This window comes from Primulina tabacum, chromosome 18 (genome assembly GCF_025594145.1).
Source record: "Primulina tabacum isolate GXHZ01 chromosome 18, ASM2559414v2, whole genome shotgun sequence".
Lineage (NCBI taxonomy): Eukaryota > Viridiplantae > Streptophyta > Magnoliopsida > Lamiales > Gesneriaceae > Primulina > Primulina tabacum.
In genome coordinates, this window is record NC_134567.1 from 28,299,528 (window position 1) to 28,317,603 (window position 18,076).

The 18,076-nt window shown below is 33.5% G+C and overlaps 3 protein-coding genes across 5 annotated transcripts; all 3 read left to right on the forward strand.

Annotated features, from left to right (window-relative positions):
• Positions 1-1,308: 1,308 nt before the first annotated feature.
• On the forward strand, positions 1,309-6,772 carry LOC142532653 (putative methyltransferase PMT21). Its single transcript, XM_075638993.1, has 9 exons — positions 1,309-1,446; positions 1,728-1,797; positions 3,197-3,484; positions 4,047-4,195; positions 4,296-4,491; positions 4,572-4,782; positions 5,010-5,685; positions 5,779-5,856; positions 6,266-6,772. Exons 2-9 carry the CDS (start codon positions 1,771-1,773, stop codon positions 6,480-6,482), a joined length of 1,842 nt encoding a protein of 613 aa, XP_075495108.1. The 5' UTR covers positions 1,309-1,446; positions 1,728-1,770; the 3' UTR covers positions 6,483-6,772.
• A 2,063-nt stretch (positions 6,773-8,835) lies between these two features.
• LOC142532774 (uncharacterized) lies at positions 8,836-14,661 on the forward strand. Of its 3 annotated transcripts, none has more exons than XR_012816608.1 (7): positions 8,836-8,984; positions 11,217-11,424; positions 11,511-12,120; positions 12,667-12,734; positions 12,817-12,887; positions 13,386-13,506; positions 14,219-14,322. XR_012816608.1 is itself a non-coding variant. In XM_075639214.1 (7 exons), exons 2-7 carry the CDS (start codon positions 11,232-11,234, stop codon positions 14,507-14,509), a joined length of 1,083 nt encoding a protein of 360 aa, XP_075495329.1. In that variant the 5' UTR covers positions 8,836-8,984; positions 11,217-11,231; the 3' UTR covers positions 14,510-14,661. The 3 variants fall into 3 exon arrangements, 2 of the variants coding, with proteins under 2 accessions (XP_075495329.1, XP_075495330.1); XM_075639214.1 differs by lacking the exon at positions 13,386-13,506 and adding an exon at positions 14,473-14,661; XM_075639215.1 differs by lacking the exons at positions 13,386-13,506; positions 14,219-14,322 and adding an exon at positions 13,252-13,378.
• A 653-nt stretch (positions 14,662-15,314) lies between these two features.
• Positions 15,315-15,890, forward strand: LOC142532451 (pre-mRNA-splicing factor cwf26-like). The gene is made up of 3 exons (XM_075638749.1): positions 15,315-15,365; positions 15,482-15,662; positions 15,805-15,890. Exons 1-3 carry the CDS (start codon positions 15,315-15,317, stop codon positions 15,888-15,890), a joined length of 318 nt encoding a protein of 105 aa, XP_075494864.1.
• The last annotated feature ends 2,186 nt before the right edge of the window (positions 15,891-18,076 follow it).

Here is an 18,076-nt window from a genome sequence, read left to right on the forward strand (position 1 = left end):
AGTATGTCCGTCCGAGCCAACTGTTGTTATTGCTAATGGTGAAAGCATAACTAAAATATTTAGTTGCTTTGAAACCTGAAGATGACATTAGTTGTTGCTAATCGATTATAAATATAGTTCAACATATATCAACTCGAGTCGACATATAGTTTTTGCGTCACATGGGTCGGATCAATATACATGGTAAAATTACTTTCGTTCGATGATTTGCAAGGAATGACAGTCTCACGAATAAAACTTCGTGAGACTGTTTCACAAGAGACCTACTGATACATATGCGGAACATTCAAAACTAGAAATAATAAAAAAAGTAAATTCCAAATCTATCAATTTAATGAATTAAATTCTTAAATGAGTCGAAAGTAAATGACATAAGGGGTGGAAATCATAATTTTTTTTTCTTTTTTATGAATTCCCCCGTTGAAAAAAGAAAGAAAAGGAAAGTAAATGACAAATATGAAGTCCATTTTTATTTACTAATCGATTAAGAAAGAGAGAGAGGCCAAGCAAAGAATAAAGCAGCGTTTCCCTCTGTCAATCTACATACTTTTGTCGGTGATCAAATTACTCCTTTTTCTTATTTTTCATTTTGTTACCAAATTGGACCGGTTTTACGATAGATTTAGTGGGAGAAAATTTTATAAAGAGAAAGACAACCATTTTTTCCTTGTAGAGTACGGAGTGGATCGTTTAACGACAATTTAATGCACAATTTAATTCTCACTTATTATTTAGTTATAAGAACTATAATATATTGTAAGAATTATTAAAAATATCAAAAAAAATATTTTTGGCAATTGAGTTGATCGAATTTGCAAAAATCTTAACTTGATCTAACGTAAAAACTTGTGTAAGATGGTGTCACGGTCGTATTTTATGAGACATATATCTTATTTGGGTCATCCATGAAAAATTATCACTTTTTATGCTAAGAGTATTACTTTCTATTGTGAATATCGGTAGAATTGTCCATCTTACAGATAAAAATTCGTAAAATCATCTCATAAGATACCTATTCATTGATCAAACTTTCATCTTCTCAATGTTACTTAATCATGTCGGCAAAATTGGTTGTCGATATGAATGTGTGTAACGTGAAAATCACGATGATGATTATTGCTTACGATGGATGTGTACATATGCCATGTAGCGGGTTTTTTATTGTCAGGAGTTGCAATATAAAAAAATCCAATTTCCACCTTATCATCTTCTAAGTCTCTCTCTTGTCGATTATATTTTATTAAATGGGAGAGAACTCTCTTGTCAATTCTTCTTGAATTTCCTTCAAGATCTCTTTTCAGGACTTTACGAATAAATTTTTGAAGTGGGTTTTCGATTTCTTGAGAGATCCGAGCATTGTATGGAATAATAACTGAGTTATTCGTATTGGTTTTCATCAAGAAGAGTGTGAAAATTTTGTATTTCTATTCACATTCTTTGCTGAAGGTGATTTTCTGTCCTCTCTCTCACCTTTTGTCTCTCGAATTATATCACTAAATCTTCAGTCAATTTTGTTTATGCCCCAAAAAGATTAGATTTTTTTCGTCCGCGTCGAGTTCTTGTTCTATATATTTAGATCTCAATTTTTCAGTTTATCTTTTCCCGTTTGTTGAACTATTTTGTGATTCTTCTATCTTCGTTTTTGCGGTTGTGCTCTGCTTACTGCGTTTTTAATGTTAATGAGATTTGAGTATGACAGATTCTTCCCCATTTTTCTTAAATCTTAGGCTACTTAAAGCAAAAGATGTGTAAAGATTGAGGCTTTATGCAATGTGGGCGAACAGAGCAGTAAAAATGGTTTAAATTTTTCGCATGCATTTCATTTTAGATGTTTAATTTCTTATACGAAATTTCTCAACATAATTATATCATCACCTGAAACTCCAGAATTTGTTTACTTTTCCTTGTTGAGTGTTGAATTTTCTTCTTCTTGCAGAATATGTTCTGTAGACTATTCGATAGGGAAACACCTTGATTGGCTAATGACACCTTTTTCCTTTCTGTAAAATCATATATTTTTGTTTACATATCTGAAGTGGGAAATGACCACAAGTTTCAGTCCAACTCTACAAAGAAAATGCTAGTTTTGTCGGTTCCCTTTGTATTCTAGATACATGTTAAAAAAAAATCTTGGTTGCCTTTTGATGTTTTCCCTCTGTGTGTTTCAATGATGCTTTTGCTTTTTATCCCACTTTTGGTTGCTTTTGCATGGCCACAGTTTGGTGAGATTGGATTCCATTTACCCTCATCTTTTTACTAATAAGTCGTGAAGGGGGCCTTCACCAAGATTGCTAAATTTTATTAAGACCGGGGCCCGATATTTGTATGGGGACTACATGTTTTGATTAAGTCATCTACCTGAATTTCATTAGATGGATCAGAAGTATAACTTTTTCTTGCATTTTTATTTTTTCATTAATAAATTTAGTTTCCAATAAAAATAAAGACTAGGGCCCGACGGTTGGGGATCCATATCATGAAACTACTTACTCAAATAAAAGAAGAGAAGTGAAAGACGAGAGGGAATTTTTTTTTTTACTTTTTCCTCCATTTTCACCCACATTTGGAAGGAAAATTTTACTCTAAATCTATGCAACACATTTTCCTTTTTTTTCCTTCCATTAAAATCTTCCAAATAGTCAGTTTTTAAATTTCCTTTCCTTTCTATTCCATTCCATTATTTTCTTTCTAAATACCAACTCCCAAACTAAGCCTAAGGATACGTTATTCGTTCCTCTCTTTGAAGTTAATGTGGGGACCAACATCATGTGAAAATATAAAGGCCTTCTTGACCTATATGGTGTTATGTGTCCCAAAATGCTGTCAGATATTCCAAATCAGACATGATGGCTTGTTTTTGCCACTAGATGTGGTTAAATTCCACGTCTTTTTGTCCTTGGATGCTGTTTCTTGTACACATTTAGCTTGAATGGTATTATAATCTGTTTCTGAGTATTGGCTATTGGTAATTTCTGATAAAATTTGGGTTGGCAGATCATGTCAGATACTGCATTCTCTTGTTATTTATTATTCTGGGTTGCCCGCTTGTTTCTTATACTTACTTGAGTCTTCTTGTCGCTTATCATTTTTATTTCTAGTCTTATGGTACGTTTACTGGATGCAGTTTTGATTTTTCATTTTTTAAGGATGGCTGTATGCCTTTTCATCCAGTCTTTTGTCTTGTGTTTTTATGCAGATCACATATTCTGATACTATGAAGAACAAAGATGGAAAACCAACTGCCCATCCTCATAAAACATGCAGGACGGTTCCCATGGCGATAATGCTTGTTGCGCTATGCGCGCTTTCATTCTACCTGGGCATGCTCTTTTGTTCACAAAAGGACATTTATTTAAGTCAGGCAGTTGATAAAGCAGGGGGAACTTCAAAGGAAACGAAAACAGACCCTCTTCAGATCAAAGCTGTAACTTTTCCTGAATGCCCTTCAGATTTTCAAGATTACACGCCATGCACAGATCCAAAGGTATTTCTTAAAATATATTTCTTTCTTGGCTTTGCTGTTAGAATCTGATGTGTGTTTTGACACCAAATGATCAGACACAGACCACTATGATTAATGGGGAACCGAACCCTGTGGTAATGTTTGGGTTGTTTTTAGGAAATGTTCCCAAATCTGTTTCCAGAAAATGAATTGGGAAATATGATTAATTATTGGTTCTTCTTCTTAATGAGATATAAGAATATATTGAGTTATTTGTTTTTATAATTGTTTTGTGAGAATATTTAGAAATTTTTAATATAACATTATAACTTATTGGGTTAGACTGTAATATAATTCTTCAGTTTTATTGGGTTAAAGTTATATTGAAATAATGACGATACGAAAATGTAAAACGAAATGAAAATGTGTTTAGACTAGAGAAAATTGAAAATGAAGTGAAACTGCTTATTTTCGCTTTCGGAAAATCAGAAGTTTTGGAGAAAATGTAAATAAATATTGCGTATGTCTGTAGTTCCGGTCACTGCAAGTTTTATTTCCTGTAGTTCTTATTGCCTAAACCAAACAATTTATGATATTACTACAGAGGTGGAATAAGTACAGTCGTCACAGGTTTTCTTTTCTCGAGCGCCATTGCCCTCCATTGTTTGAAAGGAAAGAATGCTTGGTTGCCCCACCTGATGGTTACAAGTCACCTATCAGATGGCCAAAGAGCAGAGATGAATGCTGGTACAGGTAATAAGCATCTTCTTCAGGAAAAATTATTCGATTTGACGAAATGTACCTGTTGTTCTCATGGTTTGTCATTAACATAAAAAAATCCAATTTTTTTCAGGAATGTTCCGTACGACTGGATTAACAGACAGAAATCGAATCAGCATTGGCTGAAGAAAGAAGGGGAAAAGTTCCTCTTTCCTGGTGGCGGCACAATGTTCCCTAACGGTGTCGGTCCTTATGTTGATTTGATGCAAGATCTGATTCCAGGAATAAATGATGGGACAATTCGTACGGCTATTGATACAGGGTGTGGGGTGAGTTTGCTTTCTATAGTTCGTCCACAGATTTTACTCCCTGTACAAAATCATCAGTGTTTTATAATCATAAAGTTCAGGTTGCAAGTTGGGGAGGTTATTTGCTCGATCGTGGGGTTCTAGCATTATCTCTCGCCCCCAGAGATAATCATGAAGCTCAAGTCCAGTTTGCTTTGGAACGTGGGATACCAGCAATCTTAGGCATCATTTCGACACAACGGTTACCGTTCCCGTCAAACTCTTTTGACATGGCACATTGCTCAAGATGCCTTATTCCATGGACTGAATTCGGTAATTACCTTTACCATGTGTTGCATTCTTGGTTTCAAATCATTTCTTGTGAAAAGCTATTCAGCTAGTTTTAAATCATTCTTGTAAAAACCAATTGAAACATCTTCTAATTATTTTTAGTAAAAAGCCATTCAAATGTCAGTGCAAGTGTTTCAATTCATTTATACCAAGGCCTTGAGTCGGAATATTAAAATCTATAATTTACCATACACTGGTATCCTTCTCAGGTGGAATTTACCTTCTAGAGATACACCGTGTTCTCCGGCCTGGTGGCTTTTGGGTACTTTCTGGGCCCCCTGTAAACTACGAGAATCATTGGAGAGGATGGAATACAACTATTGAAGAGCAGAAATCGAATTATGAAAAGTTGCAGGAATTACTATCCTCAATGTGTTTCAAATTATACAAGAAGAAAGATGATATTGCCGTTTGGCAGAAATCATCCGACAATAGCTGCTACAAAAAGCTTGAGGCACCCGACAGTTATCCTCCGAAGTGTGATGATGGTACTGAACCAGATTCAGCATGGTACACTTCAATTCGACCTTGTGTTGTTGTTCCTAACCCAAAGCACAAGAAAGTAGCATTAAAATCCCTTCCCAAGTGGCCCCAACGATTGCATACGGCTCCTGAGCGTGTTTCTGATGTTCGAGGTGGCAGTGACGGTGCTTTCAATCACGATGATAGTAAATGGAAGTCACGAGTAAAACACTACAAGAAGTTGCTCCCTGCAATTGGAACTGACAAGATACGAAACATCATGGATATGAACACGATGTATGGAGGTCTTGCTGCTGCCCTGAATGACGCTCCTTCGTGGGTTATGAATGTCGTCTCATCCTATGCCCTGAATACACTAGCTACGGTGTATGATAGGGGCCTCATAGGAACCTATCACGACTGGTGATACATTTTTTACCTGAAAATGCATCAACATTTATCTAATGAAATTGTCTGATTTTCAGATGATGTTGATATATTTGACATCATTTTTAGGTGCGAGGCTTTTTCAACATATCCTCGAACGTATGATCTCCTTCACTTGGACGGCCTTTTCACTTCTGAAAGTCACAGGTGAAGCTCTGCTCCCCTCCTCGACTATGTTTTTTGGATGAAGTTCTCGTGAATAACACTCTGACAAAGATGTGTTTAATATCAGGCACCATGGCCCTAGATAAAGGTTATATTTTCCCACTTATGTGTACAAACAAATCGAATCGAGTCAAATTCTACACAAATTTATATGCTGAAGGCCGATCTCGAATTTGTTTGCTCAAAGAATGAAGTACTTTGAAGTCAAGTTAAATTTGAGCTTGGTGTATTTTAGCGCAGACATTATTATCAAGCTTTATTGAGTGAATGCTTGAATTATGTCCTGAGCTTGTGAACTTGGTTTTAAATATTTGAGGAAATTATGGTCAATGACCCACTGTGGTCATTCTTTTCCACTGATAGTCCTTTTGACACTATATTTTTTTGGCAGATGTGAAATGAAGTACGTTATGTTAGAGATGGATCGCATACTCCGGCCAAACGGGTATGCAATCATCCGGGAGTCCAGCTATTTCGTGGATGCTGTCGCTACGATAGCTAAAGGAGTGAGATGGAGTTGTCGTAAAGAAGACACGGAATATGGTGTCGAAAAGGAAAAGCTCTTGATTTGCCAGAAGAAGCTATGGTACTCGAAGACGAGTTCATAAGATACCTGAGAAAACAGAAAGTTGTGGAGAGTTTTCTTTCAGAGATCATCATACACATATTAAACTCAAACTACCGGCCATAGAAGGAAGCAAGTGCTATTATAATACCACTCTCAAATATTAGTATTCGTTACATAAAAGTTTGAAGTTCAAAACCTCCCCGTCGAATGGGAATGAGCAGATTTAATGGAATTGTTAGTGTTTAGAGTCTTTTTGACATATTATATTCTATGTGAGGCTATGTGAAATTATTATATATATTTTTTTCAGTTGCATTCAAATGTTCTTTTGCTGCTGAGTCGATCTATATTTATTGAAACTTGCTGTCATCTTATCATTAGCAAAAACTTGTGTGAGACGGTCTCACGGACCGTATTTTGTGAGACAGATCTCTTATTTGGATCATCCATAAAAAATATTATTTTTTATGCTAAGAATATTACTTTTTATTGTGAATATCAATAGGGTTAACTCGTCTCACAGATAAATATTCGTGAGACCGTCTCACAAGGTACCTACTCCTTGTCATTTCGCCATTGAAACTAATTTACCAATCTTGAGTTAGAAGTTGTCACACTTGGGTTTGTCAAACTCTCTGCAACATTTGACGATTTTTAGGACTGTTTTATTTTGATTCGATTATGTTTTAAAACGATTCAGTTATTTTGGTTAGATTTACACAATTATTAAATGAGTAATTAAGGTGTGTTTTAAAATATAATATATTACCGTTTTGTTTAATTTTTTTTATATGGAATCTATAAAGATAAAGTCTAAATAAATTAAATACTCGACTGACTAAATGACATTTTATAAAATGTATAATCTAAAAAAATACTAAAAAATTTATTAGATTAATTAAAACTTGAATTTTTCAGTTATTTTATTTTGATATATATAATTTGAAAATCAAACTGCATAAATTTCGATTTTAATATTTATTTTCAAAATAAAAAATTATATTTCTTTAGTTTGAATACTCAAAATAAAGGATAAGCCCAATGAGAGGAAGTACGATTGAGTGTGTGTATGAGTTGGGCTTGCTTCTAAAATCTGAACTAGTGGACCGTATGAAACATCTATGAAGTAAACAAAAACAATAAATAAACTTGGGAGAGCTTCTTCATAATGGATTCGATCCACTTCATTTCAAATTATTCTCGATGGAATATGATTTCGATGATTAATTATCTAGCAAAAATAGTCATTTCACCACCAAACATGTTATGTGCATGCTAGACTTCTCACGAGTCGCTTCCAAAACGATCGTGATTTCTTATGGAGATAAAACTCGTAGTTGTTCTTTTTCGATAGATATTGAGTAAACTTCAAATATATTATTTTTACTTGATTTCAAATACTTCCTTGTCTTTGTTATGTTTGGTTTTACTGGCATGCGATTGTACTCTTTTATTTGAAGTTTGAAAACTTATTGTTATGCGACGTAGTTTTTATAGATTCAGAGTTAATGGAAAATAAAATAATCCAGGCGCCTATTCAACTATTATTAAATATTAAAATTGTTTTATAGAATCGAACGATTGTCGTTTTACGAAAAGTTATAACGTGTAGTAATTATGCAATCTTGATATTTTATATCGTACGTACAAATGCAATACAGTTTGAGCTCTACTTTTTGCTCCTCAAACAATCTTACTCTCAATAATTATATTATTTGAAATCTGTGAAAATTGAACACACGGTCTTAGTTTTGCCATCATCGTAAGATCAAGTTGGGATACTTTTAATTTTATTTCAATTCAAAAGGTTAATTCGGGGGATGACAATATAAACTAAAAAGAGTAGGTTTCTTGTGAGATGATCTCACGAATATGTCTCACAAAATACGACCCGTGAGACAAAATACCTTCCGTGATATTTTTTAGCTAATTTTGCTGTTGAGAGTTTATAGTATTTTTGTACAATTCTTTATTTTTTTCGATTTTTCTTAAACTTATTTATAATTTATCTAAAAATTCAAACTATCTAAGAAGATCTTATATAAAATAATATATATTTTTTACATAAAAATTATCAAATACAAAAAATTTGACATGGTACGTATCGTGTGTCATGAAATACTAGTAATAATAATTAACTTCTAATTGATTTGGTGAAATTTTTTAAAATTAAAATTATATCTGTATAATTTTTTTTTTAAAATCTTAAATCATATCTTTATCTATAATTTTTAAATATAATAACATCTTTATATATATTTTTAAAATTTTAAATTAAAAAGTCATTAATTTGAAAATAACAAAATTATCGAGGTTAGATAATTAGTCCAACTACGTAACTTTGAGATGAATTTGGTAAGAAAGATTTAATTGAAAAGGTAAAAACTTATAGGGATGAATTTGAGATTACAGTAAAAAATGGGGGATGAGATGTAATTTATATAATTACGAATTTACGAAGGTACTGCCAAAAGTTTTCTATGAAATCCGAAATTGAGGTCGGAGTCACTGAGAGGGTGTGGTGTGGGTGACATCTCCATAGGTACATGATTTTCCTTGCGCTTCTCTCTCTGTGTGTACAAGTGTTATTCACGCACTTATCGTTTATGCAATCATGATAATTACGCGTCTACAGTACTTGACGTGATTCGAATTTAAACCTGATTTCGATTATTCCGGTTTTCCGTTCGTGTTCGGGGATCTGGAATGGATTTTCGGATTTATTTAAGGGATTGTTGCTATTTACCTGCTGAATCGTTGTTTTTCTTTTTATTATGATAATGTATTTAGGATTTGAGAACTTTTTCCCCAAATTTGATGATGCGTAGGCAATTCAGTGGTTTGGAATCCGATTTTTTGATTATTTTGGGGCTTGTTTGTTCACTGATCATCGGGTATTGCTAGCTTTTAAATACGACTGTAGTCTTTGGATTTTCTAATTCGTTACTGTTTATGCGATTGGATGATCTAGAACATTCCCTGTTTTATTTAAATTTATGCTGTTTTTTTCAATGGTTGTATTCAAATTTTTATTTAGTTCGTTATTAATTCGTATAATTTTGATTGGACTGTCGTTAGGCTTTGTTAATTGTTTGATACACTGTTTCCTCAGTTTTAGTCTATTATTTGTCTTAGAAATCGATGATCAGGGAGAGCTTTGGCAGCTGTATATCTGGAAATTCTTGTTTGTAAAAGTGTGAGCAGAATAATACGAAATCTGGGAATCAAAACTCGTGGTGGTTTGTTATAGAAGGTGAATCCGAGTACTGTCTGATTTCTCTTACCACGTGGTTATTATTTTTGAGGTGTATTAGTCAATTATGTGTGAACTTTGTTTCTCATCAGCTGCTTTTACTGAAAATCCATGATTTATTGATTTCAAAGTGTTTTTTATCGGAGTTTTGGGTGTCTATTTCCCCCCTGCTTGGGGCTAGATTCTTTTATGCTTTTTGTAATTTTTCTCTGGGGATTATTACTGGAGATTTCTTTTTTTTCCCCCATGTAGTATCTTCCTTCTCACCCCTTTGTTTTCTTTTATCGTTTTGAAACAAATGGTTTTTATATCACAACTTGGCTAAACAAATTGCTTCTGCATGTTTTTTCGCTAGTTGAGACCAAAGGCCTTGTAGTACGTGTTCGTGTATACTATAAACTCATTATTGTATACTATTATATAAAGAATCTGTCACCTAAAGGATACCAGGTTTTGTTTTCTATATTGTTCTTACACCAATATTTTTTCTCAAAATTTCCACAACTTATTTTCAATATTAACCCTCTCAAATTGCACTATGACCCCTCTATAATTTCTATCAATTATTATTAAATTAAACATGAAATTAAGAATTTAATAAAATAAAAACCTTATATACATTATGATTATAATTTACACACAAAATGTGTGTGCATAATTTACTAGTTTAAATTAAGGATATTACATCTAGAAAAATCAATTTTTTTCATTATTTTTTATGAAAGTTTTTTGAAGATATCATATACATTTATACTTTTTGTTATTTTAAACATTCTTACAAAGTTGAAGAGAAGTAGATGTCATTTTTAAAATTAATTGATTTTATTTTTTTGTAATATTAGAAAACCTTAAGTAAGGTAAAAAACTTTAACAAATACATTTCTTAGGAATAATTTTAACTTATGATATCGTATTAAATTATATTTTATTTAAAAATTTTGAATTCGATTATACAAGTTTTATTGCCTAATTAATTTGATTTTTTGTTATAATAAAAACTTCTATTTGCTTAATTTTATCAAATTTTAGTCATAAATAGACTAATTAAAAATAAAAATGAGTTTGTTTTTTGTTATTTAGATCTGATCAAACTTTTTTGTTTTTTTAAAAAATATCAATAAAATATAGGAGATATTTGAAAAATCGACCAAGAGGCGAGATCAGGAAACCAAAAACCGAATCCAGTTTATTTATTTATTATTTAAAAAAAAAAAACGAATTCAGGCACACGAGCTTTGCGTTGTTTGAGATGCTCACGGGACACTATGGTGCTCTAAAATTTCCTTCTAGGCTTTTGTGTTACTTGCCTGCTCTGCTAGAAGCCAATTTCAATACAGGTATTTGTAATTCTTAAAATTCGATCTGTATTGCTTCTTGAAGAAAATTAAAAAACCAATTTGTATTTTCTCAGTCAATTAATGATGTTTTTTTTTGCCGAAACTTGATGGACCCCCCCGCCCCCGGGATATACATGTGTTTCTTAATCAACTGAATCATAATACTTTATTTTTCTTGATAAAGCTGAAACTTCTTGTGATGGTTGATATGTCTTCAAAGTCGACGTCACTTAAAGACTACCTTAAGAAATACACAAGTAACGATGATGCAGAAAAGAAAAAGAAGAAGAAGATAAAAAAGGGTAAACCTGTTTCTGAAGGTGTTCTTATTGTGGATGAAGATCCCACCTGGCAAAGGCCAGTGAAACTCAATGAAGAAGAAGATTCAACAGGTAACTACAAATATACATTTTTTTCCAGCATATGATGACAATTTTTGGCTTAATTATGCCAATGACTATAATCAAACCTGTTATAGATGAAGATAAGCCCCAGGTTGATGAAGATATTGAAGTTAAGCATATGAAACGACTAGAGCAACTTAGATCCAAGCGTCCTTTTGGGGCCATTTCTGAGGATGGAAGTGGTTGGGTGTCTGTATCTCAGAATTCGAAAAATTTGGAGATAGAAAACCAGAATTCTGATATTTATCCTCCTCCCAAAAGAAGGCCTCGAAATGACACTCCATCACCTAAACCTAATCGAGAGCCTGTCAGTGTGTCAGATGTCGATTTATCTCCACCTCGGCAGCCGCGCAAGCATTTACATAGTGCTTCTTCTCCTCCTCGTCGTGCTCCTCGTGGCTCTGGATATCGAGATGACTCCCATGCTTCTTCAGCGACAGATCTTTCGCCTCCAAGAAAGGTTGATAATGGCAAAACAGATTTCATGCATATCTCTACTAGTAAGTCAATATTCAAAACGGGCGATGACGCTGTAAATTTAGCTTCTTCGGTTTCTGATCTTTCTCCCCCAAGAAAAAGACGTAAAGAATCACCTCTTTTGATTGATCGTGCAAAGACTGGTTTAGTGTCTGGTGTGGATATCAAAGAAGAAATTGATAGAAAGAAAAAGGAAGATTTGCTAAGGTAACTATTATGTTTTCATTAATATTGTCTCCGAGATTCTCTCTACTGCTCAAACATCCGTCTTTTCCCCATGGAATATTTGTTTGGTTAGGTGTTGACCCCCCTGAAGAATGATACTGAACTTACTTGAACTTCAACTGCATTCAAATATTTATTTGAGTTAGCAGAGTTAGTAGAGCTTCAAGCATATATTCGTATTTAAGTCTCTGGACTTGGTTTAAGAAATGATGTTATGTTGGAATAGAATTTGGGGATAGCATGTTATAAATGGGTTTTGTCTTGATTAGATGATGGCTATTTGTATGAGTTGTGTCACATAGAGAGATAACTTCAGGTTTCCGTGTTAATCCACCCTATGGTGCTTTATTTAGTTTGTTTTATGTGTTAGTTTCTGAGTCTCTTTTGGTCACCATATGAGGTTGAAATGCATGGATTAACATTAATCTATGAATAACTACATCCCACTTTAGAAAGCTATATTCATTTAGCTTATTTCCTATGCTTCCTCAGATTCTCAACCTAACTCCAAATCTCATGTTTCTGTAGATTCAAAGAAATGGATCCTTCTGTAAGCGGCCGAAATGCTGAAGCTGTATACCGAAACAAATCTACGGGTGAGAAAATGTATCTTCTTTGGTCATATGCCATTTTTTCAGCAGGAAAAAAACATGATATGCTATATCCTTTCTGTTGCAGGCGAACGCATGTCAAAGGAGGAGTTTTTAAAATCTCAGAAGGATAAAATGAAGAAAGAAGAGAAGCCTAAGGTGCCACTTCTGTTTATCTTTTTTGAACTCCTGGATATTGGAAATTTTTTTCATGAACATGGCTTACTTTTTCATGTAGTATCTTCCTTCCCACCCCTTTGTTTTCTTTTAATGTTTTGTATCTCAGCATTACTAAGAGGATTGTACCCGAAATTATCTAAATGTTAAATGAACATTCAATGGTCGGTCTGCTAAAATATCATTTTGATAAGAATTCACCTGTTTTGCCATACTTGGCATACTTGACTGTCATTTACTATCTTTGGCCAGCCTACATTTAATTCTTCAGGATATTAGGTACATCCAGGCTTAAATCTTAAGGGGCCGTGAGTCAAATGGGTTTCTGTCTGCATTTCCGTTTCAGTTCCGGGGCATTAGTTACTCGTGGATAATCAAGAATTCTGCACCAGTGCTGTTGCTTAATTCATTTCTACTTAATTCATTCATTCCCCTTCCTGTTTTCTGATTTCCTAATTAATCCTGAACGTGCATCTGAAGCTGGCAGTTGGTAGATTTCCTTGCCCAGAAGTCCCACATGCGTGTTGATTTGAATTTTTCCTAGTAGCAGTGGCCAGTGAATATGAGCTTGTGTAAGGCCATTTGAACTCTAAATGTGTCAGTATGCGTTTCTGAGCGACTCACAAGCATCATGCATGTTTATGTATATGCTATTGTCATATTGAGCTTGAATAGTGGGGACTGTAATGAGCTCTTTTTGGCTCACCTTATATGAACACTTTTTAGGTAATGGGCGAGGATATGAGTATATGGAATGTTGTGCATGTTTAGTTTATGACTGTACATGTGGTTAGGAGCCTTGGTGAGAGTTATAGAGTTTATGGGATTTGGGGTTTAGTTTAGTTATCACGCTATGTCGGAGGGTTTATCTCTACACCTTATGTTATTATGCTTTATCGTTTCAATGCTGAACTCAGCTAATTATATAATTTTGTTATTGAAGTTATCACAGCGATAATACTAGTTATAATATTATATGTGATTTTAGAAAAAATTGAGATATGCACTTCGCTTTGAAACAAATGGATTTTTTTATATCACAACTTGGCTAAACAAATTGCTTCTGCATGTTTTTTCGTTAGTTTGAGACCAAAGGCCTTGTAGTACTTGTTCGTGTATTTCTTTCATCATGTTTTTCTTTATCATAATTATTATTTTCTGATAATATTGCATCAGTCTCTGTAATACCCATGCCGTGGCTTGAATGAACTCGGCAGATATATATGTATCTTATGCCTGTCGTTTTGCCTTGGATGTCTCACATTTAATGACACACGTGTTTTTTCCAAGTGATGACCATAATTTACCTTCAGGAAATAAAGCTGGAATGGGGTAAAGGATTGGCTCAAAAGCGGGAAGCTGAAGCTAAACTTGAGGAATTCAAATCAGAGATGGATAAACCATTTGCACGGAGCAGGTAATAGAAAGGATCAAGAGGAATCCGTTCGAATATAATTTAGAAGTGAATATGCCAGTGAATAGAGTATAAATTTACAAAATTTGGAATGGAACACTTTCACTTTTCATGCACTATTTGACATATGTTAGTCTTCATACATTCTGCCAGTCATGTTCAAATGAGATGTGGAAACATGAAGAGCTAATATTCTTGCATTATTGGAATGTCTTGATCATCAATAATGTGGTTGAAGCTGGTTTCTCATAGAATACATTCTTAGGTGAGTTACTTATCCTTAGCAGCATAGACAAGTATTCCACCCTTGTCTTGAATGTCCAGCAACTTATTCGGTAGGTCTCACTGCACCTCATTTTCTTCCTGTAAAATTTGAAAAATACTTAGATTAGGTCATTATAATTTGTTTTGTCCTTAGGTGTGGTTAAGTTTATTTTCAGTGTATGGATGCTCGAAGCACCACCCACACATAATGTGAATTTACTTGCATGTTAACAATTGGAAATGCTATGATTGTTTGATTATGATTTGGTTAGCTTACTTGATTAAGTAACTCTATGAATTTTCACGAGTTCTTGAAAATATCACAGTTCAGTCCTAACTGACAAACCATCTGTTTAGAACTATGGGTTTAATGATAGGGGAACACTATATGATGTCTAAGAGGGGGAGAGGAAGAGGGTTTGAGGTTATATCCGTGCTGGTCCTTCTTTCTATTGCCAGAGTACATCCTTAGAATTCTGTCTTATAATATTCTTGATCTATAAAAAAAATTAGAACTAACCAATTGAGAATCAATTTTGTTTTCATTTGGATTCCCATTCAAAAAAGTCCATCTTTATTTAGATCGCAGCTTTTCCTGTAAATATTAGTTACATCATCTTTGTTGATTCGTTGATTTGTAGCTATTCTTCCTGATGAAATAGGAAGGCTTAGCGTGTTATACTTATTTTTCAGTTTGACTTTTCTTTAGGGACGATGCTGATCTAGACAGAATGCTGAAGGAAAGAGTTAGATGGGGTGATCCTATGGCACATTTGGTGACGGTAGGTTGTATATCATTTATGCTTTGTTTTCATATAATGGGTACTTCTATTCTCTGAACTACACTGTTATCAACCCAACTGGTTCTTGGCTTACCCGAATTGATGTGTTCCTACAGAGAAAGCACTCCCTGCCAGTTCTTCCAGACCTTGGCGATAGTGAGAAGATGAAAGAATCTGGATTTATAATTCCCCAGGAAATCCCGAGTCATAGCTGGATAAAGAGAAGACTTGAAGCTGCTCCAAACCGGTATGGAATCAAACCAGGAAGACACTGGGATGGTGTAGACCGCAGTAATGGTGAGCTCTTTACTACCGTTTCACCTATCCACGCGCCATTTCTAGAAATTTTAATACATAAGAAAGTGGGATCTAATGTGCGTTGAATATATATGAAAATGGATGGAAGTTTATAATGTCTTTTGCCGCTTCTGTTGTGTAGGATATGAGAAAGAAATGTTTAAAAGGACGAATGAAAAACGAGCTACAGAGATGGAAGCATATATGTGGTCTGTTTCTGAGATGTGATCTTTGTTAGAAGAACGCGGTTGCTGCCCATCCAAATTGATTTGGGCAGATTGTGAGAGATTTAATACTTCTGGTACGCGGGTTTTATTGTTGTAAAGAACTATACTTTTTCCCCCTCGTTGCTAAGCTCGATCTGATTCGAGACAGCTTTCATCCACCATAGCTTCTGTTTTGGCAGGACTGATTCTATGTTGTAATATTTTTTGTTGAATTACTTGTGATATTCACACAATACCCTGTTTTTCGCATGTAATCAAAATTTGGTTGGATTTGAATTTGGCATTTAGGTTTAATGGTATTTTTTTTTTCTTGTTGATTCTGAATTTCTGCATATATTTGCAAGTGTGCTCGTTAAATAAGTTCAATATTCTAAGGTTGGGTTCACGTTACCATGAGAGTATTAACATGGAGTAGATCTAATGGTCATCGTTGATCCATTATTTTTTTGCAAAATGCGGTCATGTGTTTAGCAGTTGGCTAATATATATTTAACATCTCATTAAATATCATATAAGATTCCGTTTGAATTGATGAATTTGTAGTCAGGAATTTCAAAGACATAATAACAATTTTATTAGTTTGTTTGGACAAATCTACTTGACAATAATTTTAAATCTTAAATAATTATTTTTCAAGTCTTTTGGTGAATTTTAAATTTATCTGAAAATAGAGCTATTTCAAATTCTCTCTTCAGATATTTTATCAACTCCAATTCTTTCAATCTAAAAGCAACTTAAAGATGCACTTGATAAGATGGATTTAAAATTCATGAATTTCGATTATTAGTTCATTATAACAAAATAATAAATCAAATTTTAAATTCACAAATTAATTATTTACATTCTAATTGTATAAAGTATATTTCTAATAATACAATTATTGAGTTAACCTATCTTCATTAATATGAAATATTATATAAACATATAATATATGTATTTTAAGATTAAAGTCTCACTTATCTAGACAATAAAAATATATTTGAAATTTATAAATTTAAAATCTATCGATGCATCTAATTTTGATTATGTTGTACGATAACTCATATTCATATAAAATAGTAAATTTTTTTTTTTTTTTTGAGTTAGGACAGAATATAATTGAATTTCAAATCCGAAATCTCAATTTCAAATTTGAGACACTGATTAAATATGAGTTGCAAACGGTCAGTTATGTTGTTGTCATTATGGTCATGAGAATCTTTCCATACCATCATCAGCCGTCCAATGCCCCATCCACAAAACTTGTCCCCCCCAAACCTCGCTCGTCCGTGGAAAATGTGTATTAGTAGCCCACAAGGATAAAATACAGCCCACGTACATATTCAGTTATGGGTATTGGGCCTCCATGTTTTTCCACTGGCCCGTAATGTTAGTTCACCACGACTGAAATGAATTATTAGTGCTGGCCATTATTCCTGAAATGAAACATGAATTACATTATATGGAGATTTTTCTTTAATCATTTGGTCAACCATTATGGGTCTGTTGACATGTATGATGAATGCAAGTAGTCTCACAAACTTGAGATGTTCCTGTTAGTAGGTATTCTTTTATTTTTCTTGGAAAATCTCGAGATAGAAATCGGTGAAACAAAAGACTACGAGAAAATAGTCGAGGCAAGAGTTTGACTCTTTTTCCTTAAAACGATATTGTCCCGCCCTGGTGCTCACGATTGTTGGCAATTCGTTTCTCAAGATACAACGACTAGGACTTCAAAATAGTATTACTACAAATTTTAAAGCTACACGAACTTGAAATATTTAGAACACTATGAAGATGATATTCAAACTTTCTAATTTCGAATTCTAAGCGTTAAACTTAAAGATCCAATTCCAAGAGTTTAAATCTTGCAAAACTTGGATTTAAGCGCAGATACTTAAAAAATTCTAAACTAGAAGACAACTATCGAATCTAATTTCAAAGTTCGAATTTAAACGTAAAAGCTTAGAAAATTCAAATTCAAGATTTTATATTTTGAAAATTCGAACTTTACGTACTAATAATTAAAAGTTCGCATATAGAACTAAATTAAGGAGAGATGAGAAGAAGAGAATTTGGTGCAATGGATGCAAATGAGAGAGACACTTACAAAAAATGAAAAAATCTTAAATCAAAAGACACGTCTTTTCATAATTAAAAGAACACATTGTTTCGGTCAATCCTTGACAACTATTCGGGCAAATCATT

Coding starts and splice junctions, on each gene's coding strand:
- LOC142532653 (XM_075638993.1), top strand. CDS start 1,771: ATGTGGGCGAACAGAGCAGTAAAAATG. Junction 1,798..3,196: donor CGAACAGAGCAGTAAAAATG/GTTTAAATTTTT, acceptor GTTTTTATGCAG/ATCACATATTCTGATACTAT. Junction 3,485..4,046: donor CGCCATGCACAGATCCAAAG/GTATTTCTTAAA, acceptor ATATTACTACAG/AGGTGGAATAAGTACAGTCG.
- LOC142532451 (XM_075638749.1), top strand. CDS start 15,315: ATGCTGAAGGAAAGAGTTAGATGGGGTGATCCTATGGCACATTTGGTG. Junction 15,366..15,481: donor CTATGGCACATTTGGTGACG/GTAGGTTGTATA, acceptor GTGTTCCTACAG/AGAAAGCACTCCCTGCCAGT. Junction 15,663..15,804: donor TGGTGTAGACCGCAGTAATG/GTGAGCTCTTTA, acceptor TCTGTTGTGTAG/GATATGAGAAAGAAATGTTT.
- LOC142532774 (XM_075639214.1), top strand. CDS start 11,232: ATGGTTGATATGTCTTCAAAGTCGACGTCACTTAAAGACTACCTTAAG. Junction 12,121..12,666: donor AAAAAGGAAGATTTGCTAAG/GTAACTATTATG, acceptor ATGTTTCTGTAG/ATTCAAAGAAATGGATCCTT. Junction 14,323..14,472: donor AAACCATTTGCACGGAGCAG/GTAATAGAAAGG, acceptor ACATTCTGCCAG/TCATGTTCAAATGAGATGTG.